Consider the following 27,660-nt stretch of genomic DNA (forward strand, 5'->3'; position numbering starts at 1 on the left):
CCAGCAAACCCCCACCAGCACCTTGGTATAAAACAGGCTACAGCTGACAGACGAGTCTCTCCGCCGTTTGTAAGGTCCAGTGTTCCTTACTTCTTGCTATCACGTTCTATGCACTGTACTTCCAGCTGAGTGCTCAGTGGCTGTCAGCAATCACATGCACGTAAAGCCCCTCCCCTCTGTGACTTAATTCTGTTGATTTTTGTCAAGGTGGGTGCAGACTGGTTGGACTGAGTCAGTGGGTATGTCAGGTTACCTGACGGCTGGGCACGGGGGTGGGTAGAGACTGCCTCTGACTTCCAAAAACTATAAAGTCTGCAACTGAAAATGGTTTCATGGGATATGGCCTTTAGTTGAAACATGAGATCAAATCATAACAGTGCAAAAAAAAAAAAGGTACCCCATCTAACCAAAATCTATAAATGTCAAGAAACATTTGACTACTTTTGAAAGGTCCCACTGCTTTCCATACAGCACTCTTTAATGTGTCGTGATTTATCAAATGCATACATAATCCTTTATACACTGGTTTTCAATTGATGTAGTAAAAGGTTGACCACAAAGGGTGGCACAAGTTAAGCAGCACAGGCACCTACCTACATGTCAAATATGATCAAGCAACGTCCCTCCCTTACCTGCATGAGTTACACCCTACTTGGAACCGCTAGCCTGGTGTCCTCCGCTATCTACTGTCCTAAAAACAAAAAAGGGTCAAAGATGAAACAAATCGTGGTAACTGCTTCAAGTTCATGCTGCACTCCTCCAAATTCCAGGCTGTTCTCCTTCCCCGACTTTCATTATATTTACAATAAAGGATGTCCATCTGCCAGGTGTAAAAAAAAAAAAAGAAAAAAAACAATTCTACACACGTGTCAAATCTGATGTTCCACTTTACATTGAAATTATTCAGTAATCTTGTCCATTTATACACAACTGTACAGATCCATTTATCATAGATTGTTGCCCCAGAGCTGTGAAAGCGCACGCTCTACTGCTCATAGTCGTGTCCTTGATCACTCGCGCACTTGGCCTCATGTTCTTCCCCATTATCGTCTTCAATAACTACAATTGCCACGTCATGCAGCTGCTCTGGGTGTTCAATCTGGACGCTGGCTGTTGACATTTCCACTTCTTCCTCCTGTACAACCATCCGATCGGTTTCGTCTGTCCCATCAGCCAGCTCGATTCCCATTATGCAGGTGTCCTGGGGCTGTTCGCTCGTGTCTGGTGCTGGGTCAATTTCAATCACAGTCTGTGTTTGGGTCTCCGTTTCCTCTTCAGTCTCTGCAATGATGTGTCCTTCATCATGCACCAAGACCGTTCCCTCAACGTCATCTTCCACCCTCCCCTCATCATCTAAGCCATCTTCTTCAGCTGCTTGAACCACAGATGCCAGCCCTGGGTCCACCTCCACCAGTTCCACTGGATTAACGACTGCCCCAAGGTGGCTGGGATCCTGAATGGCTGCAGTGCTGAGCAGGGTGAGGCTTGAAGAAGGGTGCAAAGTGATGGTTTCCTGTGACACTGCTTTGCCATGGCTTGTGGGAACCATTGTAGCTGCTGTGTAGCGGGTGAAGAATTGTGAACCAGAGGGTAAGGTGTGAAGGGTGACGGGACTTGACTGGTGCGCCAGTGTGGCTACTGGAACACCCCCAACACTGAAAGGCTGACCCATGGAGGAGATGGTGATTGGAGAAAGAACAGTGAACTGGGTGGACTGCTGCACCTGCGACGACTGCAGCGAAGTGCTCGGAGTCAGTAGTGTGGCAGATGCTGGTCTCTGCAGGCGTGGTCTCTTTGAAGTTGGCTTGGCTGTACCCAGAGACATTACTACCACATTCTGAACTGGTTGGGAGCGAATACGCCACTCAGTGGCCTGCTTCTTTTGTTCCTCCAGTTGATTCTCCAAGTCTGGAAAACAACCAAGCAAAGAATGAGCACAGCAGTGAGTATGGTCTGTGGTCTCTTGGCCAACAACTCCTGTAAGCCGTCTCAAACTAACTTGATGAGAATTTCAGAAATAAGTGGTGTCTGCACCATGAGGAACTGTTTCTCAAACTCTCACATGTAAACAAGACCATCCCTATGACTTAATACAGTACCTGTTTGAAAAAGCATGTGCACCCCATGTAATGGTTTTTTTGTGTTCATATGGAGACATAGTGAGATTTGACCTTCATTTAAACCAAGGGTGTCAAACTCCAGGCCCAGAGGACTGCAGTGGCTGCAGGTTTTCATTCTAACCCTTTTCCTAATAAGTGACCAGTTGTCACTGCTAATTAACTCCTTTTCCCTTCATTTTAACAGCCCTTTTTTAAGGATTCAGTCCTCTGAATTGATTTATTTCTTTCTTAAGTGACAGCCAAACAGAAATGAGATGTGAAACGAGCCAACAGATGACCAGCTAAACTGGGGCTTCAATCTCCAACCAGTTTCACTCCAACCAATCTCTTAATGAGACGCCGATTCTTGCTGCTGATTAAAGCCGTTATTTAATTCCATGGTTTGTCTGCCACAGCAGACAAAATGTTTTGGTTACCTGAGAGATCAACCTCACTGAGACCTTCACCTTTCTTTATTTTCAGATATTGTGTGATGGGCACAGGTGAGCTCGCTTTGCGTCTCATTATTGCATGGCTGCAAATTATGGAAAAAAAGACAACTAAGAGGCCTGAGTCGCATTAATTAAAGCTAAGGCAAAAGACGTTAATTAGCAGCAGGAACTGGTCACTAATGAAGAAGACGGTTAGAAAGAAAACCTGTTACTTAAACAATATCTACAGATAAAGGTGATACAATATAACAAACATCAGGCAACATTTACATCTTGTACTCCAGTGTCCAATTTAAATTAACATAAAGGCAAATTTTGCAGGTGGAAAAAGTAAGTCCACCTTTCCATTTCTTAACTACCTCAAACACCTCAAGTTAGAATCAGAACATCATTAGAGAGTCACCTGTCTTGTTAAAACCTCAGATACTGTATTTAGTTTGGTTTGCTCTTTCTTGTTGAAGTGTGTTTTATCACCACATCGAGATCAAAAAACATTTCTGGGGCCTTCAGAAAGAAGGTTATAGATGCCCACAAGTCTGAGATGGGATTAAAAAAGGTGTGCAAACAACTGGAAATCAACCATTCCACTGTCTAGGAGATCATCTACAAGTGGAGAAGATTTTAAACAGCTGCCAACCGGTCTGGTTTTCACAGCCACATGCTATTCTAGACAGCAGCCTCCTTTAGGTGGAGGGTGATCTTATTTTAACGGCATGTCACCTGCGTGAAGTGATGCCCAGGTTAAACTCTGAAAAGTCAGGTGGAATAAGCATCAACGCTTAGCAATACATGGGGACAAAAAGTAAAAAACAGAGAGCTAAATGAAACTCCTAGCTGCCCAGCAGAATAGGCTAGCAGTGTAGTTCAAGACATTATTGTAGGTACGTTCTGGGATGAGAGAAATAGGAAAATATGTGGAGGTCACATGAAAAATTATGTTGAAATGAAGGCATGCAAGTGAGATTGGAATGTTCTGCTAAAGGCCACTAGTTATTTTAGACATCTTGCAACTTATACTGGCACTGGCAGGTATAGTGGACGGTTTACTTCAAAGGTTACCAATTCAGACTTCACAAGTGACCCCTTGGTCAATCTACCAATGCCCACAGCCAACAACTATGGGAACAACTGTGCTCTGATACATAACTCACCTGCTAAATGAAGAATTGTAAATGTTCTTAAATCAGACAGTCAAAACAGAACTGCGTCTACCTGACTGTCTGTGGCCTGGATTTTTCTGTTTAATTAAATAATTCTGTTTAGAATAATTACAAAATGAAACACTTTGAACTGAGAAACTGCAGGTTGGGGCCACTGAGATATGAGCTACATATTATAGAAGATTACTCCTGCCACTGATTTTGTTCAAAATTTCCATAGCAAGATAACAATAAACAGATGCTTTATTTACAGTTTTGTTACTTGATTGCATGCAACACACTCTTTTCTGACAGGCCTGCTGTTCACCACATTTGCTTCTTGCCTTACAATCAGTGCTGCTGCACTAATCATTGGCTCCTGTGGCCCTAAACAAGGAGGATTACATTCACTCCTCAGCACATGCAGGATTAAATATGCATGATTGTCACTTGATTGCACATGCTTAACTTCTTCCTCTTTAGCTGTCACTAGAAGTGTGGAGCAATACTTTTACAAAACAATGCAATATGTTTGTTTTTTTGAGTGGTGGAATATGTTGGTGCAGGTACTGTAGCAAAATGTAGACACTATCACCAACATGTCAGAGTAAATCCAACCCAATATGGAAATTATAGAAATGACACCAAAGCGAGCAATAAGATGGTGCAATCTATGGCTTTTACAAGAGATAGGACAAGGACACAGAAACCTGTGCTGTCCCAGGGAAAAGCCAACCCTTCACCACCCAGACTGCACCTGCCTGTTAGTGTGCTGTGGATCTGCTCCTGACTTTCATCCGTTTGGCTCTTCCGATTGTATAGTACTCTCTTCACCGTTTCAAGCAGCCCAAACATCTGGGCAAGATTATTCAGGAAAGCTGCATCTGTAAAGCACAATTAGCATCAGACTTTTTATCAGACCAAGCTGTTTCTCCTCGCTTTTGCATTGTGTCTCACCAATTCATACAGAGTTTTTGTAACATTTTTGCAACCCATCAAGCCCAGAAATCTGTTACAAACTGCTGGACCCTATTCTGGCAGTGGTGTGAACAAGGCAAGAGAGACTAAGGACCACTGAAGCATGAACATGTGGGAATTACGTGAACTAAAACTGTAGCTGCCCATTACAGAAGGCAACGCTGTTAGCAATTTACTTCAAAAGATGCAAACTTATGGGAAACCATTTTTATCACAGGAAACTGTTTCTCACTGATCATCCATCATAACTACATGCAAAAATATCAAAGGGCTGAATGAAGAATAGTCACCATACCTGCCTCCTGGAGGGTAGACAGCCCACTACGCTGCTGAACACCTCGGAGAAGCGCAAGCAGCTCATTGCGGATGTTGGACACAACTTCTCCCATTAGGCCCACATCAGCAATGCCCTTCCAAAAGTTGAGAGTCTCCTCTGTGAAAGTGAAGGGAAGGGCATTGAAGGTTATGTTCTGAAGATTTTGTATCTATTTATTTATACTGTATTGATCCAGTAACAACCAAAATGTCTCCAAAGTCTACTCAGCACATTAAATACTCGATGCATGCTTTGCTAATTCCTGTTTAATAAAATTTTCACATCTTGCGGCCATTTTGGATGAACCCCATTCTTGACAGTTCTGCAGTGTAAAGTGAGGCACAACATCAAAGTCTTTTGAAAACCCAGGCTACCTGAGCAAATCAGTTAAATGGACTGGACAAAAAAAAATACGCAAGCAAACCCTGTTGGTAACAATATTTACTTTTTTAAATCCCTGACAGTATTAGCAGTAGCAAAGTTATTGTCAGGTTCAGGTATTTGTATATTTTTATATATACTAGGGGGCTTCGTTCACCCACTCCCAGGTTTGGTTATCTGGATATACAATTTAAAGAGACTGCTATATTCATGTGAATTGTTACATACTTTTTTGATTGTATGTTGCGTCACTTCTCCGTGATCACAAATATACACCTGACTGAATTGTGGTTTCTTCAAAATGAAATTTGTCGTAGCTTTAATTGTTGCGGGACCACAGATTCTCATAGCGTATGGTCCATTATTGTGCAAATCTACGTTTTGAGCATTGAATGATGCAAATGCAAAAAGATTATTGTAGATTCGGATATTTTGCCTGTAGTGTTTGGGGATTTCACTTTCACCAAACAACAAATTAATTCTCGTGGATACGCCTCTTCATTGGGAAGAAACACTACTTTTCTCTGATGGCAACATGAATTAGACGATCTACAAGTCTCCGACTTAAACTTTAAAGTCTTACAATATCTACATACTTCTGACATATCACCTATGTCCATATGTTTGATCTCTTTTTGCTGTTCCGTTATTTCACTGAGTAATAATTTCCATTTGTTTGTGCTAATGCGATCTTTACTTTCTTTTTTTGATACTTTCAAATTTTACTACTTTCATAATTTGTAACTTGCTCTGCATGTGTATCGCACCAACGTTTTAGAACATCTTTATGAAGTCTTTTATTTCTGATCAGGATTGGAGCCTCCAAGGTTTTCAATTCCACTTGGTCCGGGCTGATTATTACTTTCCTTATTTTCAGAATTTGCACATAGCTACTCTTTCTTCTTCGCTAATATATATATATATATATATTATTTTATATATTTTTATATATACATTTCCTTAAAACCAGAAAATAAATTTTAGGCAGTGTTAGGCTATTAAATATTTAAAAATCACCTTGGTGTGATTTTGGATTACCTTGCACTAGCAAGACTACAAAATGGGAGACACATGGTAGAACGTAAACTGAAGTGCATGTACACAAAAATGTCTGCTATGTGGAGAAGCGAACATTGGCATTTTAGATTGGAGAAAATAAGTGTGTGGATGCAACATACTAAGTTGAAATGACCTAGTCACTCTGTCTCCAGCAGTTTTCTCCAGCTCTCCTGAAAATTCTCATACAATCACAAGTTAGTTAAGAGATGTCTCCTGTTTGATGGACAGAAATCAGCCTATATAATATAGTTTTTATTATTTGGATGTTCTTTTTTTTAAGCCCGCATATGCCCTGGGTTCAAGTCCAAGTGTCTATTAATGGTGTTTTCATTAGAGAGTCACGATTCAGCCTGCTCTCTGGCACTCATAGTACTGGCCCTGAATTTTATTTCCATGTGTGTCCAGTAGAACGTGTATGTGTGTAAATCAGACTGTGGTTCTTTGCTTCTGACAGCATTGTGATGTTCCTGTATATGTATTGCAAGTGTTTTAAATGTTTTTCTCATGTATACTGCTGGGCATGCATTGCACGGAATGCTGTAAACTGTGTTTCTTGTCTCTGTGGTCGATTCTTTTGTTTTTGTCATTGAAAATGACAGTCCATAAAGTGTTTGCCGGTTTGTGCTCTGTACTTTGTGACATGCCTCAATGATAAGGGAGGGTGTGGTACATGCGGTGAGGGACCAAGTTTGCTGATGTCTAGGGTGTCAGAAAGCTGGCTGAATCTTGGCTCTCTAACAAAAACACCATTAACAGACACTTAGACTTGATCCCGGCATATGCAGGCTTAAAAAGAAGAAGATCCAAATAATAAAAAAAGACTTGGTGACCAACACCTTCAGAACCCCACCTTATTAAAGCTATATATTGCCTTTAATCATTTTCCCGTGATGATGACACCTGGTAGGTTGTTGAAAGCTTAGTAATAAAATTATTATTTTTAGATATGTGACTCACTTTCTCCCTTTGTGGATCCCTAGCTACAAATATGCAAACTGTATCGCAGACCTTCGCTTACATATATATTTTAACTACACAATTTTAGTAAATGCAGTAATGCCTACCAGAAATCTCTTCCGTGTCCTTCTTTCCTTCGGGATCACTGTTGACAGCAATGCCCTGGGTCCACTCCACACTTTCATCCTGGTTCACTTCTGAGATAGTCAGTTGGGATCCATTTCCTGCACACAAAACAAAGACTTACCTACTGCACCATTGACTCGTGTAAGTGCCACAGAAGAACAAAACTGTAGTTTGGCACTTGAATCATCTGAGCAAAACAAACACTAATAAAGATGGGTTCACATAGCATGTGTTCTGTCACCACTAGTATTATATTTAATAGTCTCGTGTGTCATGCTTAAGAGAGTGGAAATCATGGAGGACATAAACTAAAACAAGTAAACCGTTCAGCAGCTTTTTTGCAGCCAAGGCAGGTATTCAGTTTCACAGTCTACATTGTGAAGGCAGATGGTTGTGAAAAACACATTCTCTGCATATAAGCCCGGAGAATCTTTGCATAATGTACTTGATAAATAAACTTACACTGAAGTGCATTTTCAAAGGTTCTTTGCTCCCATGTGCTGCTACTATTTTCTATTTAGTAATGGGACAGAACAAATACTGACATAACATAAAACAACACCATACATCATGCAGTGATGAAACCATTTTAACCAGCTGCTGCCCTTTATATTCCCTAATACACATACCATAATGTCCTGGCGACACACTAAGAACAAGATAAACATGCACACCCTCACCTTGAGGTGAAGTAGGTGTCTGTGCCATACTACTCTGCTGTCCAGGAAATCTGGTGTTATTAATCAAAAGGTCAAATTTAGTACTCCGACACGTGTTGGTGCAGACTTGATTATGTTGGTAGAAGTCAATTTGTCCCGAATCCATCATTTTCCTGGCATCAAGAGAAAAGGAGGTTATTTTATTTATTCCTCAACACAGCTTTTCACAGGCATATAAACCAGATATTTAGCAATGACCATTTCTGTTATTGGACTACAGACCCTAGTGAAGACCAACAACATGTTTACAATATGACATTTAGAACAAGAAACCCCCAATTATTGGCTCAGACCTGTTTCTTAGGAAAATGAACTTTTGTTTAACTGGCTTCCTCCTGCAATGCCCCTTACTGTCCATTTGAAAGTGTCTGGACTTTTTCCCCCTTATTAAGTTTACTTTACAAGTTTCATTAAAGCTTCAGTCTCACTCTTCTGTAAGTTGTTTGGGCTTTGTCTTTACAGTACTGCCTTTTGGTAGCGTTGTATTAATCAATACTAATCATTCTTCTTTACACTGCTTTGCAGATTTTATTAATTATTGACACTTTCATGTGTATAAAAGTGTCTGGACAACACCACAATGCTCCCACTGGTCACATTTTTCATACCGTAGCATGACTCCTTCTAAGCGAATGGCTCTTTTCCAGTCCTTCAGGGTCGCCTTGCCAGCCAGATGAACGAATTGCTTGGGGCTGATGAGCTGTTCATGATACTAGAAGAGAGTAAATTTGCAGTGTATTCTTAAACCTGAGAAACTGGAAAGAAGAATATAATACATCTGAGATTTATAATCTAAAAATCTACTGACTGATGACACCTTCTTCACAAACGTGTACCATCAACTAGAGTCCATTTTACAAACATACTAGTTGAGGTAATCTGCTTTACTTAGAATATCTGCATTTGTAGGATTGCAGACATGGTTGGCATGCATAGATGAATATAAATTTGGTGAAGCAGGTATTCTCAAAGTATTTGAAAAATAATCTGTACAGCTATATTTTTCTATATTTTCTCTCCGATTGATATAATTGTACTCATTTTATTCTCAGGCCCTATCTGTGTATGCCATTTTGATCTGTTTTACATTTTTTTAATTTATTCTCATATCTGCAAAAGCTCTAATGGTCTCAAGTCCAGTGGATGGATCTGTGGCAGAGTTCAGATATTGTAGATATGGGAGCTTTTTAGCATTCAACAACAAACCCAAATGTAAGCTAGATCTGCCGATGGCTATGTTACCTGGATGCTGAGGTACTGTATGTGACTGTAAATTCACTCGGTGTTGATTAATTAATTTAATTTTAAATGGAAGTGGAAGAACCAAGCATGTTGCATTTTCGGGACAGCCACCACACACTCACTACCTACAATCCCAAAAAGTAACAAGTAATTACATGCATAGCACATAAAACATTTTAAACAAGCAAATATAGTCAAAATAAAATATAAAACAAATCTGATAAATTCAGAATCCATTTTAGAGTGACCCGGATTACCTAAAGAAATTCTTTAAATTCTTCTAAGAGTGCACACAGATTAATTTTATTAACTTTTGCATTGATGTGAAGCAATGTTTTTCTTTATAATTGTCATCTTAGATATATCCTGCTATTACGAGGTCTATGTCAGTAGTCCCTAAACATACTATCAGTTTTGTTAAACATGATAATGTAATCTACTCTATATATGTATAAAATCCTAAGCCTAAAGGTGCAACAATTTTATGTGATTTTTTTTTTTTGTCACGCTTTAAATCGGGCTTATTTTAAAACCTACATATATGTTTGGAATCTTTTTTTTTCTGAATTTATCGAACTTTAATGTGATGTTGTTAGATTTTCAGATTCTTATTCCGTGTGGCAGAGACGCCTAGTTTTATAATAATGAAATAATATATCCAGAAAAATCAAAGAGTTTAGCATTATTTCCAGTATTTCACTTGTTCACTATGCATAAATAAAAACGCAATCCATAATGTGTGGAGGACTGGCTAACATTCAACTTCTACACTAACTCTGCATTTAAAACCCCACAAATAATATACTCTGTACAGTATAGGGGTGTCCCTGAACCCACAGTAACTACAAGGTTATCCAGATATGAGAACAAAATGTTTATTTACAAACTATGTGGCACAGGATTAGGTAGTGACAGAATGAACCTTACAATGCAAAAATAATAAGACATAATCATCCTAGTGCCTCTCGGGGACCTGCCTATAAACACCAATAGGATTGTCTTACTAAGTGATTGACTGCCTGCTCCACTTACCCATAGAAAACTCTTTGCTTTCATTCCTTCCATCATCCCAACTCTACGCACCTTGCCCTCCTGACCCTGAGACCCTTTTAGTCCTCAGGCCACAACTACATCTGAGGACACCTCTGGTCCTCTTGGACACTTCCAAATGAAAATAGGCTAGCCTGTTCACTAGTATGAGAAACCAAGATACAGCTCCCCCTAAGAGAACCTGCTATCTGTGCAACCCCACTGAGGTTTGTTCAACACAAATAATAACATCCCTTGAATGATACAAGGGTCTCTGCTACTCCCAAGTGGGTAGGATCAAACAAACGATATCTGGGGCTTACAATAAAGGAAGAGAGAGTAGTTGTAAGGTTAGTTCTGGAACTTCAGGATAAGGACCATTTTAAAGGGCTGGATGTTCTGATGCTGGATAAGATATCAATTGGCACCTCCTACCCAGTGGGATGCACATTCAGCCTTTGTAACAGATTACTACAGACTGCAAAAGTGTTTGATGCAGATGGTGCCAGCAGTTCATAATGTCTACAAGGTGGAAATTACTCTCTTAATTATGCAATTCGTTGCAATACAAGAACGTTATGTTTAGTGGCTTTTAGCAACCAGACACCCACAGAAGATCCACAATTAAACCAGAAAATATTCTCTGGAGTAAACATTTGTTTAACTTTCAAGATCAATGGCATTTTATTTGTTTCCTTTAATACAAGCTATGTGGTGATTGTACCTTCACACATTTGACATTTATCCCTGGGCACACAAACTTCTTCCAGATAAGCACTGCTTTTATATCGCCACAGGTGATAGGGTAGCCAAGCTCTACTTCCTCCCCACATGCAGAATTATCATCTGGAAAACAAGAATGGAGAATACATCTTTATTAATGGAGAATAACTATAGAAATACACACAGTAAACTGCATATACAAGGCACTGCAACGTACAGGATTCAGTTTTTTATTTTGAGTGACTGATATCTCGTACCAGAAAACAAACCAAAATCCAAGGTAGCTCCAGAAGTAGAAAGTGCAAAGTATGTTCATATTTTCATTGATTTTAAATGTTTATTGAAGTATTTAAATTCAACCTATATAAATACAGCTGTTCTTACTTCGCACTCAGTACTGCCAGGATACTCTCCAGAAACCCCATGACTTGGATTAAATGGATTTGAGAATTTTATGTGACATGATTATAATAGGTAAGCACAAATATAGCATTATTTGCTCAGACAAACCACATTCTGTCAACCAAAAGAGAAATTGTATTGATTGTGCTTCAAGACACAACAAAATTTAATTTCCACAAACTGGATAAAGATAACCCTGTTGAGAACTTAAGTGTACGGTTCTAAAATCATAAACACTGTACTGATGCAAGGTCTCTTTCTCTGTATCATGAATCAAAATGTGTGTAACTCTAAGACATGCAGATGCTTTTTCTGTTTTCTTTGTTTTTTTATTGAAATAAGAAAGGGAATTACTGCCCAAATATAAGCATGTAATCCTGACAGGACATTTTAACAACTATTTGATATGACTAAAACACTTTATTGACAATCCAGTTAACTTCAAATCAAAACATCCTCAAACAGTATCACTGGCACAGATGTGAAGTCAACATATAGAAGCAAATACACGAGGAGAATAACCTGACCAAGTTAAGAAAAACAAATCTTAATTCTTTGAGTGAACCATACATTAACAATCACAAAATGTTAGTTATGAGGGAATATGGGACATTGTGATATGTACAGTGTTGGATTTACAAGGATAGCATGTTAAGTTTCTTTTTTACACAACAAACTGTGAAAATTTGCACATGTGAAAAAACATATCTTTCACCTAAGGGTCTCAATGTTAATACAGCATTTAGGCTACCTGTATGTGTTTCTACAGACACCACAGCTGCATCAGTTTCAGAAGAGTCTTCGGATATCCTAAAATATAAGGAAAAAAAAAAAAAATTAAAAGAAGCCTATGAGTTCTAATTATAAATGAAAGAATGAAACTAACAATCTGTCACACCCGATTATTCAAAAGATAAGCTGAAGCGTCATGTCCAATACTTTTTCTGTTTAAATATTTCTGTACCTGCTGCAACTGTTCAGCTTGGTTATTGAAACAGATCACTATGTACTCTAAAACAAACCTACATCATGAATTTCACTGTGCCCAGGATGTATTATTTCACTTAACCCTAGGCAAGAGATTGAATACTGTCACTGAAATTGTTCAGACAACATATGTAAAACCATTCCAGGCTTGTTGTTTCCTTTTTTTAATAAGAAAATGATTTTTCTTTCCAACATCATTACAGTCACAATGACAGTCTTGTGAGAGACGCTATAACACTACAGCACTGCTATTGCATCGCATTGGCTAGAGACATCCTGTTAATTTACGACTATGCTATTGGAGCCACAATGGATGCAGATAGAATAAGGTTTCTTAAGGATATGTGACATTTGCATCTTCGGCAAAAATAACTAAAGGTCCGTTCTAATAGATTTATTAGCAGCCCCACATGTCAGCACAGAGCAGCAAGGTCTCCTTGGTGTTCCAAATCAAATTATAAATGTGCTTTTTCTGTTACTTTAGCCTGGTTTGTTTAATGGGACACCAGAAAGACCACCACTGTAGCCTCAAATATTAATTTTAGGCACTAACCAATATTACTGTGCACAGTTTTTTTCTAACACTTTGAACCCTGTAAATGCCAAAAGTGATTCCTGCAATTGGTCCATCCAGGATATGACGTTAACCTGAATCCAGCCCTGCAAGCAGGACCTCCCAACTTACAGGGAGAACTTGGAAGTTGGTGGCAGGATTGGCGCTCCAGCCACTGCACTCTCACTGTTCCATTCCATTCAAACTAGAGTCGTGCTGAGGTGTCACCCACCCATTGCATGGTTATGCTAGGGTCCTAATTTGGGATTTTGAGGTGGTTTGTTGTGTGGTGGCTGCGACAACATTCTGTATCAGTGCATGCTCCCAACCTCCTTCTCTTCCTCCTTGAATGTTTGATGTTAATCTGCTCTGATTGGGCTCAGAGATGACGATGATCTGTGACTGGAGTTTCAATGATGAAAAATTCTGGGGGCAACAGATTATCACCTTTACTACTTTTTGAACAAAAACTACTAATAACAAAAGACGGAAACTGACTGTGACTGAGCAAAGGGGCCCTCAGCATTTCACAGAAGAAAGGGACAGAGATATTTTAAATACTAAAGCGAAAGTAACAATGAATGAACTCACATGTGAAAAACCCAAGAAAAAAAATAAAAATGGTCTGTTTTAATTTCTGTGACATTGAGCTCCCTGAAGAGCAGATCAGACTTCTAAAGCACAATTTCTTTTCAGAAGCAGTAAACTAATACTCAGCTATAGTGAATGTGAGCTTAGACCTCTAACTCGAGAAGCCACTAACAACACACTGCAGGGCACAATCACACACTGGAGCAATTTAATAAATATTTAATGGTGTTAAATTTGAAATTCCTTAACTCAGGCAATATGACCACAGTACTACAAACAATGCAATTCTCTCTTCTTCCCATATGGGATATAAAGACATGATGAGCTCGTCCAAACTTTCTCCTTCTTTGGAGCCTTGCTGGATCTCCTTGTAAAAGTGAAAGTGCTCAACTAGGGTGTAATATGCAAAACCCCAGGAAGTGACATGGGCCACGCAGTTTATTTTCAAGTTTCTTGGTAATATCAATTTAATGACAACTTCAATAAATGGTCACACTTCACTCTTTGCACTCTACACAACAACACCCTTTATATCTTGCAAGATGTTCTGCTGTCTTTTTTTCTAAAGGCCGGAATATGACATTTTATTTATGCAGAAATTGAACCATATAGGATTAACTGATGCAACAACACTGAGTATTTGTGCAGGAAATCACAGAAAACAGACTGACCCTTGGGGCATTGGCTGTAATTGGAGGATAACTTGAGTCCTGCTGCTCTCTGCATTCCCAGGATCGTCTCCATCTGTCTTCAACAGCACCACGTCGCTCATGGACATGGTAACCTCTGTAGTAGACATGGTTGTCTGTGACTAACCTGAAAAAGAAGACCAACACAAACTGCATTTTTTAAACATGCTTTAACAAGGCTACTATTAAGCAAAGTAGAAGGAAAGAACCACAATAATCAAAACGGAGAAAATGTGAATTTTGTAAATCACTTCAGGCCAATATTGTCACAGTGTCATAAACACAACTAATTTTAATAAGCAGCTAATGTGACCTAATGCACTCAGAATGAAAACTAGGCAGACCTAATAATGTCTCTAGACTAAAATGAACATCTGATTTATTTTTAGAATATCAAAATCCAATACTTCTACTTGCAGTAACCATTTTGCTTTTTTTGGTTAAAAAAAACCATTAGTGCATTCTGCAGCTCACAATACAATCATTGAGACAAGTAAGTGACGTTAGGATGAAGTGGCTTGTATGCACAAGACTAACTTAGCGCCACATGTCATAGGTCTTGTGCTTCTATTCAGGCATCCTTGATTAAAAACCTCAGGGTCTGTTAAACATTTTTTCTTTCTCTCAACCCAATCTTTCTCTTTTTAGGGTTTCAGACACCCATTTCTTTTTGATCGTCAGTAAGGTGGGCAGTTCCCTGGGAGAATCATGGCCAACCATTACTGCAGGGGGATTTTTGAGGTTCAGAGTTTGCCCCTTGGAGAGTTGTTGACAATTGCCTGTGGGGAGGGGATTATCAGAGCAGAGACCACAGCTAAATCAATCCGCACCAATTCACCGCGACCCACTTTGCAAACCAAATCCTGAATTAGCCTAAGGGGAACACAGCATCTACTTTTATTATAGTTTAATCAACTATTTCACTAGCTGTACACAGATATTGTCAATAATTTGCTCACAGAACACACACATATATATATATATATATAGTAAATTGGTGGCAATGATTATTTGCCAATTTTTATACTCATTTCTGTTTTTTTCTTTGTTGTCACAGTTTTATGTGATGCACAACCCCCTTCTTCCTGCTTTTTTGATATCCACATATACTGTATGTATTCTTAATATATTGAAGTCTCTAGGTGACTCTAAATGCTGCCTAAACTATAATAATTGGTTTAATTTTATCTGTATTCCAGTAGGCTTGTAACTCCTTTTTACAGAATAAAGTGAGTTTTGCACACGATAAAATCACTTCATAAAACAAAAGCCTCTATATAAAACGGTAATCACAACAACAATGCATCACCCGTGTAACAGTACAGTCTAAAAACAGTCAGTAATCATAATGTCACCCTGACCTCTTTGAAAATATTCCCAGGTTAGCACAAGATTCGCAAACTCAGCAGAAAGTCACTGAGCCACATAAATTCAAATTTAGTTCCGGAAAGCTTTGCAAGCAAAACAGAAATAGTCTGTTTCCATGTGGTGCCTGGCTATAGTGAAAACACTGGCCATGAAGAACCTCATCAAGAGCAGAGATCCTGGGACCCACCTCTGATATCGTGCTTGGTGATGGCTAGAAGCATAAAGCTCAATAATAAAGGAATACCAACCTACCCATTCATTATCTGCACCCATGTATCACATTACAGGGCAACGAGGAGGCACACAATATAACACACCTAAATGTATTGTACCTTAATAAATCTACAAATATGATTTTAAGTGAGCACACACACACACACACACACACACACACACACACACACAATAGCATGTGCTCTGATTTGTGTCATGTTTATGTTCATACACACAGCACAATTATTCTGGACAGAACATCCAATCAAATGGTTATGACAGCCACAAAAAAACAAATTTTGACTTATAATTGGCTCCCTGTGTAGCACCAATCAAACCAGTAACTGTTGATTTCAAAATTTCAGCCTTTATTTATTCATTTTACTTTTTGTCAGGTCCCTTGCCAGAAACAGAAAATAATTTTAGGCTGTTCTTACATTTACTGATTCACTCATTAACACTAGTCCTTCTCTATTTTCCACAACCTACCATTTTGTTTTTTTTTCTTCCTCTCCCTCATATCTTTTCTTTTTCTTTTGCATGGTGATATCTAATTTCATATGTCTCTTACGTCTCTGTATTAATAGAATCCATACTTTCCTTTCAGCTGCAATGTAAAAAATATTCTTAAGTGGTTTGAGAAACTTTCTTGCTATAGATGTCTGCCTCATGATTCTTAATTCCTGTACTAAAAAATGTGCTCTATAAAGAAATCCTAAAAACCCTGACTTTTATTACCTTCTTTAACTTTCAAAACTGCTACAGTATGTTGCTCTTGCTTAAGTGTCACCCTTTACTGTAAGCAGACTTTTCATAAATCGATCTAATACTGGCACTACTACTACTACCATTCATATTCTATTATATTCTCAACTCCCACTCCAGAGCTTTATATCCTGTGTTTACTAACAATGATTGCACTATAAAAGAGATATTTAATCATATAATCAACAATATAACTCACTTCTGATGATTCAAAGACTTTTATTATTGTAGCATTTCTTTTTCTTTTGCTCCTGGGTGACTTCTTACATTTACTGCATACCCTGCATTAACTGCTCACCTGGTCATCCTTTCCCCTAAAACTTTCTTCTTCGAGAAGAGCGCTACAGCAACTGCTGCTGTTATAACTGGCGTTGTAACATGGGATTCCAGCCACCCCAGACATAAACTGTTCTTGCCTTTATGGTTCAGTAGTTAATATAGCAGCCTCAACGCTTAGACCATAGTATTTAGAAAGAGGATAGCAAAAGTAAAGAAATGGTATATGAGTTCCACCTTCTCATTAATATAAACAGCTTGCTCCTCCAAACCTCAGAATGTACAGCATACATACATGGTCAAGAGGCTTATTTATTTATTTTTTGACCAAACACTAAAATGGACCACATGCTTAGTCAGATCTGCTCTGATGTTGGTAAGATTATTTTGTGCCAGATATGGTAATTGCAGCAGCTCAGGAAGTGCTGCTCCTTATGATTTTCAGAAGTTATAGAAAGGAAAATTTTCAAACCTGTAACCTGGTGCCAGGGGCTATTACAAAAACTACAATAACAGAAACAATGAAAATTAATTTGTGCAAAACTGTATTATTTATACAAATCACAGAACAATGAGCAAATGTTTCAAGTGCTTCCTTTGGTCTTAAGCTTCAATGAACACATCTAGTGAGCATATTTCAAGTGTTTCCTTTTGCTATGACAAATGAATATTTAACTAGTGCAATAACTGAAATGAAAAGGCAAACCTTATCACTCTAATGTTAAATACATTTGTAAATAATGAAAAACTTCCTTTATTCTTCACAGCTATGAAAATAATCAAATGAGAGTGCAATAACATAAATGACTAAAGGTACTGCAAATGAGATAGCTGGCAGATCAAGAATAATCAAGTAATGAAAATAACTGAAAACTAAAGTAACATTATGCCCCTAACAAATAAAGTGCACGTTGTATTATTTCCTTTCTTTTTGGATTATAAAAAAACACATTGTATTAATTATTTTCATTTTGGATTACAAAAAAAATCCTGAAGCTAATCTAGGTCACTCCTTTTCAAACAATTGTCTCTTCCCTGAGCAGATGAACATGATGAGTATGCTGCCATTTCTGCAGGAGAAAGGTCATTTGGCACTTTTTACAGCTTTTCTCTCAAGTCAATGACTAGTTGAGTTATTGTAAATGATAAGCCACATTCAGCAATAAATCTGGCAACGTGTATTTTTGGTAGCACACGTGATCTGGACTAGATGCAGCAGTGGTTGTGGTAGCTGTTGCTCCTAGCAGTTATGGTGTAAATTGGAGAGAATGAATAGCTGCCTTGTGTATTTGATCTGTGTGATATAGTAACATTATCTTTTTCCTACTTGTGCCATACTGTAGGTTCTTAGAACACCCAGTGCAGAAACAAGCACCAGGTTTCCTTCAGTATATGACACTAGGTGCCAGAATCTTGTTCTTCGCCCACCTTTTCCCACACCCAAGCCCAAAGGCATTTATTTTTAACACCTTGTTCTACAGCACCAGCATATTCTCCAGTCTTGGCTACCTTTGATTCCATCTTAAGAATAGACTTTGAAATTGTGCTCACTGTGGCTCACAGAAAACAGCTTGCTGACGACTGGTTAACAGACTAACCTGCTTGCACGTCATTGCTAATTGAGAGACTACAATTACACAATTGGTAAATTCAAATGTATCAAAAACAAAACCCTTGTTGCTGGTATTTTAATAAAATGGTGTAGTAGGCATTGACTGTTTTTAAAAATTTTAAAAGCAGCCATATTCTAGAAATCTGGCATGATCCAAAATGTAAGCCCTGCATTTTCATGTCCTACATTCCATAAAATATACAGAGAATGATTTGTTAAATGAGAAGTAAATCATCGGGTACATGGATGTTATGGGGGTAAAAATATCCTGAAAGAGGTCAGGGTAAAATGACTAGACTTGTCCAGGCTAACAGAAAGGCTGCAAATGCTTAAATAACAGCTCTACACAACAGGGGTGTGCAGAAGGGGATCTCCAAATATACAACAAATTGGACATGAATGTGGAAGATTACTGCATCAGAGGACAACACCGGATTCCACTACTACAGCCCAACAGGGAGGTGATGTTATAATGGACATGCGATCATCAAATCTGAATGACTGAAGATTGGAAAAATGTTGCCTGGTCTGATGAATCGTGATTATATGTTGCCAAGTTCATATGGTAGAGTGAACATTTAGAAGTAAACAGCATGAATCAATTTATTCTATCGTGTTTCAGTAGTATAGGTTGATGATGGTAGTGTAATGGTGTATACAGCACATATTTTATTAAGTTTCTTAATACTATCTAAGCATCATTTAATACTACAACATTGTTGGTGACTGTTTCTTTCCCTAATGGCTGCAGTCTGTCCTTTGTCAGCTGAACAATTCCAGCAGAATAATGTGCAATATCACCAAGCGCACATCATCTCAAGCGTGCTCTGTGGTGTGTATGGTCTTCCGATCTCAGACCATCAGAGCACCACTGGGATGATGCTAAATGGGTGGTATGAAGCATGAATGTGCCGCTGAAAAATATACAAGATCTGCATGATACTATCAAGTCATCATAACCCCAAATCTTTAAAGAAGGCTTCCAGCACCATGTTGAATCTATGCCTCAAAGACTTCAGGCTGTTCTGGAGCCAAAGGGGAATCTTACCTACCGCTTGACCGGTGTAACTAATAAAGTGGCTGTTGATTTTATATGAGAAGTGTATTGGCTTGTAGCGTTTTTTACTGAGTACATAGGCAAAATGTTCAGTCTTTATAAAACAAGTATGTAAAAATAGACAGACATTGTGAAACTTCTACACTAGAATTTGCCACATAACAAATGCTAAGCTATAAAATAGTTTTGTGTAGGCATTCAAAAGCTGCAATAACAATCAGTAAAATAGGATTTTGTCATACAGTGATTTTCAATCATTGAGATCTGTTTTTTTTTACCATATATTTAATAAGATCCTTGTCTATCAAATGTAAAAGCATTTTTACAGTTACAAATATTTGTAAGCATTCTGTAACTGTACTTAGTGACCACAACGCAAGAACTGACTAAATATGATTTGACAAAAGAACTCGGCTCATTTGCTGGTATAATTTAAAAAATGTTCTGCAATGCAATTGTATCAATGCATTTAAGTTGTTTACACTAGAACACGGGTGTCGAACTCCGGTCCTGGAGGGCCGCAGTGGCTGCATGTTTTCATTCTAACCATCTTCTTCATTAGTGAGCCATTTTTACTGCTAATTAACTTCTTTTGCCTACATTTTAATTAACTTGACTCAGGCCCCTTAGTTGTCTCTTTTTCCTTAATTAGTAGCCAATCAATAATGGGACATCAAACAAGCCACCATATGACCAGCGCACCTGTGCCCATCACACAATATCTGAAAATAAAGAAAGGTGAAGGTGTCAGTAAGGTTGATCTCTCAGGTCGCCAAAACATTTTGATGGTGTTCTTAGTAAAAACAGAAAAATCAACAGATTTGGAAATGTCTGCTGTGGCAGAATGAGAGCAGCAACAAGCCGTGGAATTAAATAACGGGTTTAATTAACATCAAGAATCAGTTTCTCATTAAGAAATTGCTTAGAGTGAAATCCCAGTTTAGCTGGTCACCTGTTGGCTCGTTTCACATCTTATTTCTGTTTGGCTGTCATTTAATGAAGAAAGGAATAAATTCAGAGTACCAAATCCTTAAAAACAGGGCTGTTAAAATGAAGGGAAAAGGAGTTAATTAGCAGTGAAAACTACTCACTGATTAGGAAAAGGGTTAGAATGAAAACCTTTAGCCACTGCTGTGGCAGAATCAGGGCAGCAACAAGCCATTGAATTAAATAACAGGCTTAATTAACAGGAAGAATCAGCTTCTCATTAAGAGACTGGTTGGAGTGAAATTGGTTGGAGTTTGAAATCCTAGTTTATTTGGTCGTTTGTTGGCTCGTTTCACATCTCATTTCTGTTTGGCTGTCATTTAATGAAGAAATAAATCAATTCAGAGGACTGAATCCTTAAAAACATGGCTATTGAAATCAAGTGAAAAGGAATTAATTAGCAGTGAAAACTACTACCTGATTAGGAAAAGGGTTAGAATGAAAACCTGCAGCCACTGCGGCCCTCCAGGCCCGGAGTTCGACACCCCTGCACTAGAAGATTCAGATGTTATTTTTAATATCTTTAATCATAAATACATATATTCCATCCATCCATTTTCTAACCCGCTGAATCCGAATACAGGGTCACGGGGGTCTGCTGGAGCCAATCCCAGCCAACACAGGGCACAAGGCAGGAACCAATCCTGGGCAGGGTGCCAACCCACCGCAGTAAATACATATATTGTAAATCAAAATATCTGTTAATAAGAATTTCAGGTGTAAGGAGTGAAATTCAGTGATCCATAGAATATTCTTTTTATTCTGTGCAGAGCATACCATTATTTAGCCGAAAACAGCACATTGCTCACATAAATCTTGTTTAAAATTGTCTTAAATGTATCCAGGACAAGATCCAAATTGTAAACTGTTCCATCAAGCACCTGCCTCTCTGGGTAATATGCTTTAGAAATGGCCTACACTTATATAAATGTGTTAGTGCAAAATGGTCTACCTTTCAAATTACCCTTGAAATAAAATCACTTCCATTAGTACAAAGATTAATTTGGTTAACTGGGTGACTCCTAACACTCCCTTAGGTTCGTAGAGAAGTTACTTCTTATATAACCTTCAACTAAAGGTCATGTTAAAACTGAATTCTCTTTGTGAAGGATGTCTGAAGATTATTCTAAAATATTTGCAAGAATTTGTTAATGTTTTTTTTTTAAAATATGCACACCAGACTTGTGCCAAATCTCTTCTACTCTCTTAATATAGACCATGTGTGTAGACTGTTTTCTCTTGTCAAATAGCTCTCTGAACTGTTGGGGAAAAGGTCAAGTGTTTAGTTTAATGCAATTTTTTGGAACACAATGTGGTATTACCACATTACATACTGTAGGTATTTGACTAAACTGCTTAACTTTTTTGTTATCTTAATAAAAAAAGAATATCGCATACTAGTGGTGAACAGTACACAGCTAGAAACTTGTCAAACAGGAGAAATTTTTATATTATCATTTTGACCGAAGTTCAGCACATCAGGAAGTTGCCTTTGTTACTTGTCACAAGTGAAGCACATGTTGTAGTGGGGTTGGGGGGGTGAAAGTGGACGTTCCATTACCTTCTGACACAACACTGCAGATGGCCCAACAAGAAGGTGAAGAATGAACAGCAGACATTCTGGTAAAAGTGAATGGGCAGATGGAATTTGGTACATGGTCATGAATGAGAAAAATAATTTTATTAAAGCCATCTTGAAATGCTGGTGCATATATTAAATCACATGCATGCCCTAAGATTTTACAGCTGAGGCGTACACAAGCAAAAGAAAGCCAACTGCATTGTCACTGCACACCTTGTCGGGTAGGCTGTCAGTGCACTGTGAAGTTTGCAAACACCTTGGCATACAAACCACACAGCCAGCATCAATTTGATGTGTGCTTTGCGGTGCAAAGCTGTTTCCATGCATTGCTCAGTGCACAGAGCTTGTTCTACCCACAGTGTACCATCTCGTGTATTCTCCTTCCCTGCAGTCAAACTGGTGCCGGCCGTGTACCTCATATACTGACAGCTTTGCTGCTTTCAGACACTTAGCATACTTTGATGCTGGCAGTGGAATTTGTGTTTCAAGTTGTATGCAAACATTATGTGCAAAGTGAGTTATTGTGGACTTTCTGATATTATTGCACTGCCAAAAGACGGGCTTCATTCTAAAACAATGTTTATTATCTGGTAAGTTTATTCTAAGTTCGGTTTGATTAACTGTAGTTTACATACATCTTGTTTCATCTCAGTTTAAATAAAAAGACTCTCAATAATAACTTAGATATAAATGAAGTCAGAAGGACTTGACTTTAGGCCTTTTTAGGACTATATTGTGATATACACTGTTATCATCCATACTTTTGTAAATATTATGATAAATAATTTTACTTATATCGCCCTGCGGTGAGACAAAACTGTGGGGGTGTTTAACTGTATGTATTTATTAATGATTTTAATGGTTCTTACAGCCATCAATGGTACAGCACGATAGGGGGTCAGTGGCGTAGGAGTCTTTTTAAAATAAAAACAGTGTAGCTGTGGGTATGAGTACTCATGTGGTCCCTGGGAGTTTAATGGGGGAAAAATGGGGCTAATCACACTTGCATGACTGTGTTTTTTGTTCCAGTTTCCTCACTGACAGTCTGCAGATGGTAATTATGATGCCCACAGGCATAAACGAGAGCCCATGGAGTGTCAGGAAGAGAGCAAGACTGCCAGAATCAGAAGTTTGAGTCTGTGTGGCGATGTGGATGCAGGTGGTCAGTGGCCATGTGAGGGGGAGACAGGAATGGGGCTCCAGTGGTGGATTGTCCCCCTCTAACATTAAAGGGGGGTTGGGGTGATGAGGGGGACTTCTAGGGATCCTGTAGACAGCAGAGAAAGTGTATAGAAGATGGGGGGCTGGCTCCAAGGGTTGCTGCAGACACCAAAGGATGGTGGTTGAGGTGTGAGCCAGAGAGGACTACAGGATGGTATGCACAGTATCAGAAAAGCCGACTAGTTAATTTAAAGACAGTACATCCGAGAGTGGTGTGGAGGTTCCATTTTGTGGCCATGATCAAGTCTGCTGTGCAGTGTATTAGATGTGACAGATAGGGGGCCTCGAGTGTCTGCTGAAAACAGGAGGCTCGAGGTGTGACAGAATCTGAGCGAAGGGCAAGGCACCCACAGGGGAATTAGGAGTTACCAGCAGTGGTGGCACTTTATCTTTGTGGGTCTGACCCTGATGTAGCAGGCTGTGTACTCAAGATTCCCAATGACCTGACATGGCTGGAGAAAGGGAGAAAATGGAATGATTTTACTTTTCAACCTTGGTGGATTTATCTATTAACTTGCGCCCGAGGACACTTTCTTTTTAGATAGATAGATACTTTATTAATCCCAAGGGGAAATTCACAATTAATCAATTTAAGGCACAACTTTATGGATTCATATTGAATTATTTATTGTAACGCATGGTTTTTGAACACTTTGATTCTATAGCGAAAAATAAGTCTGTTATTATTCAGAGAAAAAAGCGTTGCCTTTGTCCAACTAAGTCATGACTACTGATGTCCCTGAAGGGATGGCTGCACCCATGGGCTGTGGACGCTGGATATTACATGCCCATCTCGAAGTACACACAATAACAGTCCCCATTATGCAACTAACACGTACATTAATACTATCGTGCAAAAGCAGCCAAATGAATGACCCACTAAATTATGTGAATTTCGAGATACCAAATTTGCATTTTTCATGCAGGTTCCAACAGCAACACAAAGCATCATGGGTAAGTAGTGGGATTCAATCTGGCTTCACACGACGTCCGTTTTGAAAATATCCAAAGAACAGAGACATTTTGTATAGTTCAATGTGGCATGTCTGCTACTCTCATGTTGAATGCCTGTATTTGTTTTAGCCTACATTTAACTATACTGTTGTATAAATCTACCAGGGCTCCGGTGGGCGTTACTGGCATTTAACGGCCCCGTTCAAGTATGACTTCCAACCATCTACACTCCAAAACACACTAAATGTTCGATTCACCATTAATCCCTTCTGTGTTGCTTTTCATAATAAAAAAAAACTGTTACGGCTCATTGATTCATGAAAAAAGTAAGCCCTTGTTTTGAAATATATAATTACACTGAAGGCCCCAAGCAATATCACACAAAACGCCATCAGTATCTTAAATACTTGGCACAGCCAGGCTCTCAGTGCGTAGGCCCTTTTAAGGAAATCCCAGTCCACTCCAAACACGTCCATTAATTGAGGCTAAAGGGTCAATACGGCTATGGGCTGGCGCCATTACACTAAACCGATATTCCAAAGTACTGAACACGGACAGCACTGCGCGATTATCTCGGCGCACAAACAATCCGCCTGTCGCATCCAGCAGGCCGCCATGACGCAGTGTTCACACCATTCGTCTGCGTTTCGCCAGGGCGCCAGCCCTTCCGCTCAGGCCTCGACCGCCTCCAACACAATGGCCGTCGGCTCCGCTGCCAAGCAGTGGCGCAACGCACATTCACGCTGCGTCGTTCGCACAAAACGCCGCCACGCCACGCAACGCAACGCAACACTACGCCACGCCGAGCGGCGCAGCCCGGGTACTTGGGCGCCACGTGCCGCCGCAGCTCCCCCGCAAGTTGACGTCGCCCCGGTGCGGCGGCACGTACGTGGAGGAGAGAGCGCGGCGTGGTGTGACGAGGGTGCCACAGTGAACGGGGACCCAACGGGTCTGCCCCTCGAGTGCCAGACCTGCCCCTGCTTGTTCGTTTCCCTTACCCGAGGACTCGCGCCCACACCTGACTTCCATTACGGGCGTCAGAGACTTACCGTGTGAGTGTGGCTTCATTCCGGGCTTCTGTGAGCCCGCACACCGCTTCTCTCCGCCGCCACTTCCTGCCGGCAGCGCTAAGAGGGAAGCGAGGCAACCGATTCCTCCGTGACAGCTGACGCTGCTGCGACTGCTGTGAGCGGTTTTAATCCCAGCTCGATGGGCGCGCGAGGCGACTGTTGTTGCTGATCCACCTCCCCTCCTGCAGCGCGCTGGCGACCTCGTCGGCGGAGCTCTGTGTCGTCTGCACTCCGCCAGCTCGGGCACATGTGCGCCTCCAGACTGCCGCCTTTGTCCAGATTCCAGCGCTCTGGTGCGCTGAGGATCATAGACAAGAAGGGAGAGACAGACAATTCCCACTTGTGCCCAGTTTGGTAGCGAACAAGGCTGTGGATGGAATGGCACTGCAGGTTACACATGCGTACACATTTTCTCTAGTTAGGCGCATCGTCTGCCTATTTTGAAAACGCGATGTGTTCTAAGTGATGTCATTGTTCAATCGGCTTGTGGCTGCCGGCTTTTTTTTTTCCAGAGCCATCGTTTAAAAACTGAAATGAGAAAATCCTACCTTTTGCCATGTCCTTGCCAGTAGGTGTCGCTACAGCGTCGTCGACAGTTTATCAAGTCTAACAGGAGAAAGACAAAATGAATACCTTTATGCCCGGCAGCCTTTCTAGTGTTGTCATTGCCAAGGTACTTGTTTTGATTTCATGCCAGGACCCTGCAAGGTAGAATGCTAAAAGAATGACTTTTACTGTTACCCAACATTATTCATCATCGTCACTTTGTTTAGGGTTGTGGGTAGGACCGAGCTTGTCCTGGCAACATCAGGAACAACTGCTGGATGTAGGTGCCTGTCCATCACAGGGCACCCACACTTAACGCAGAAGCTGGTTTCCCAAAATAATGGCTTCTAGTGGCTTTAATGGCAAAGAGTGCCTTTACTGGCTTGGTTTAGTCCTTTGATTCCCATGGTAAATGGCAACAAATATGAAGCCATTCTGAGCGATGCTTTCCTTGCGCTAATGTTTAATATATAGAGCATTGAGAAGGAATTAGATTGGATAAGCTTTATTAATCACATGGGGAAATTCAGATGCATACAGTGGCAGAAGCATAAAATAACCAAGGATACAGACTCACAGGACTGATATTGCATCCAATCAATGAATCGATAAATACATACAAATAAACATATTTCAGGTGGAAGCATCAAGTTGTCTGACAGCAGTAGGCAGAGAAGTCTCCTCAAAGGTGCTTCTTTACACACCGTGGTCGAATGAGCCTGTGGCCAAAAGTGCTCCGAGAGAGAACCTCCTGGAGGGGATTTTTCACAATGACCTCCAATTTTGCCATCATCTTCTTTTCAGACCCTTCACTTTTTCAAAATTTCAATGATTCAAAAATCATTCAAGTGAATTTATTCCTTTATCAAACACCACTCAATACCCCAGAATGACACAGCAGAAACAGGATTTTAGTCATTTTTACCAAAAATCTAATAATTAATGACGGACAACAGTGCAGTTCATTCACTGATGGTAAGCAGAGGTAAATCCAGGGCTTTCCTCATAGTCATCCAGTGAGACAACAGCAGGGACAGAAGATGGAATCTCATTCTTTACAGTCCACCTCATTAGTCTTATTATTCGTGGTTAGCATAAGGGGTCTCCCCATCAGCATGTATTTAGGGTTAATCTGGCATTTGTATGGGCTACCAAATCTAGAAAAATGTGCAAGTTCCCTGAGAAGGTATTCTTTTGAAATTGCAGCTATACTTAATCCGATAAATTCTTCTCCCCCAGAGCTGAGGTACGAAGACAAAGCATTATGGCATGAATGGGAAGATACTTACAACTTGCTGTTAATGTGGCTTTCACACCTACATATATACAAACGGCTGGAGGAATTACATATGACAGTACGAATGTGTTATGATATTTCAGTAGAGTCTTTGACTATCTCTTATCCATCTTCAGAGGAGTTTCAGCCACACCACCTGCAGTTCACAACAGGTCATCCATATGAAGTTAAGCATCTATGGGAGACCATCTAGGAAAAGCTTGGGCTGCTGCTGGAAGAGGTGTTGTTGAGGCCAGTAGGGGGCGCTTACCCTGTGGTCTGAATGTGGAT

At 39.8% G+C, this 27,660-nt stretch overlaps 1 protein-coding gene across 1 annotated transcript; it reads right to left on the reverse strand.

Annotated features, from left to right (window-relative positions):
• Nucleotides 1-441: 441 nt before the first annotated feature.
• On the reverse strand, nt 442-26,048 carry gmeb1 (glucocorticoid modulatory element binding protein 1). The gene is made up of 10 exons (XM_039739674.1): nt 25,527-26,048; nt 14,425-14,569; nt 12,374-12,432; nt 11,222-11,343; nt 8,835-8,938; nt 8,188-8,339; nt 7,489-7,605; nt 4,964-5,101; nt 4,452-4,574; nt 442-1,908 (listed from the first exon to the last, which is right to left on the reverse strand). The coding sequence occupies exons 2-10, from the start codon at nt 14,550-14,552 to the stop codon at nt 986-988; spliced, it is 1,866 nt and encodes a 621-aa protein (XP_039595608.1). The 5' UTR covers nt 14,553-14,569; nt 25,527-26,048; the 3' UTR covers nt 442-985.
• Nucleotides 26,049-27,660: the final 1,612 nt, after the last annotated feature.

The sequence above is a fragment of the Polypterus senegalus genome, chromosome 17, assembly GCF_016835505.1.
Source record: "Polypterus senegalus isolate Bchr_013 chromosome 17, ASM1683550v1, whole genome shotgun sequence".
In the NCBI taxonomy this organism is placed as follows: Eukaryota; Metazoa; Chordata; class Cladistia; order Polypteriformes; family Polypteridae; genus Polypterus; species Polypterus senegalus.

What these genes read in the sequence shown, in the direction of transcription:
- gmeb1 (XM_039739674.1), bottom strand. Translation starts at nt 14,552, where the DNA reads ATGTCTACTACAGAGGTTACCATGTCCATGAGCGACGTGGTGCTGTTG. An exon ending in TTACAGCCAATGCCCCAAGG is followed by an intron (nt 12,433 to 14,424) that starts GTCAGTCTGTTT and finishes CTTATATTTTAG; the next exon opens with GATATCCGAAGACTCTTCTG. An exon ending in TAAATGTCAAATGTGTGAAG is followed by an intron (nt 8,939 to 11,221) that starts GTACAATCACCA and finishes ACTCTCTTCTAG; the next exon opens with TATCATGAACAGCTCATCAG.